General features: G+C 68.1%; 1 protein-coding gene across 1 annotated transcript in view; it reads left to right on the forward strand.

Annotated features, from left to right (window-relative positions):
• The first annotated feature begins 805 nt into the window (after positions 1-805).
• The window catches only part of FOXI3 (forkhead box I3), a 5262-nt gene continuing 5097 nt past the window's right edge, over positions 806-970 (forward strand). The window contains exon 1 of the mRNA XM_046661821.1: positions 806-943. Coding sequence (XP_046517777.1) covers positions 806-943 — 138 coding nt within the window. The remainder of the gene's footprint in view (positions 944-970) is intronic.

Here is a 970-nt window from a genome sequence, read left to right on the forward strand (position 1 = left end):
GAGACAGAGTTAGAGAAATTAAAAACCGACTTCGGTCTCTCACATCACAGAACTCACTAAGAGAGGGGGACACACCAAGGATGCCCGTTAATATAACCTACCGTATACCCCCAAAGGGTTGCAATTCACGTCTATTATTTCCGACCGGGAGCCGGTCAGTTAAGACCGGACGTGAATCTCTTCCAACTCGATCACAAAAGGTGTACAGGCTTCAGGTAGAAAAACTGAAGCAGGGAGGCAGGTGCTCTAAGCGGCCACCGCAAGTTAACTTACGGACCATTTAGAAAACAGTTGCACTATTTCGGTTATCTTCTCTTTGTTTTAGTATTCGTTATTTTAGCTCCTTATTGGGCTAAGAATACGGTGGCTAGGAACGGGGTGCTCTTCGCCTTAAACCTGGAGGCGCCGGCGCCCCGCTGCCTCCCCGGGCTCCCCGCGCTCCCGGGCCCGCGAGGAGGGGCTGCAGGGGCGGGGCGGCCGGGCGGGCGGCGCGCGGCTCGGGCGCGCTCCCCTGGCGGCGCGGGCAGGTGGGGCGTGGCGGGGGCGTGGAGAGCCCCTGCCCGCGGGCCACCGCCCAGCCCCGGGCCCGGCCCGGGAGGAGCCGCGCCGCCGACGGTTATAAGAAGCCGGCTCGCAGGCGCCCCGCGCGCAGCCGCCCGACCCCCGCCCGGAGCACCGGTCGCCGAGCGCGGGCCGAGGCGGGGCCGCAAGGTTGGCCCCCAAAGGGATGCTCTCGCCCGAGCGGCGAGACCAGCCCCGCTCGCCCCTCGCCGCCGCCGCGCCGCACCCGCCGACGGCCGCCGACATGGCTCTCTACTGCGGCGACAACTTCGGCGTGTACTCGCAGCCCGGCCTGCCCCCGGCCGCCGCCGCCGCCACCGCCCCGGGCGCGCCCCCGGCCTCCAGGGCGCCCTACGGGCTGGCCGACTACGCCGCGCCGCCGGCCGCCGCCGCCAACCCCTACCTGTGG

This window comes from Equus quagga, chromosome 5, assembly GCF_021613505.1.
Source record: "Equus quagga isolate Etosha38 chromosome 5, UCLA_HA_Equagga_1.0, whole genome shotgun sequence".
In the NCBI taxonomy this organism is placed as follows: domain Eukaryota; kingdom Metazoa; phylum Chordata; class Mammalia; order Perissodactyla; family Equidae; genus Equus; species Equus quagga.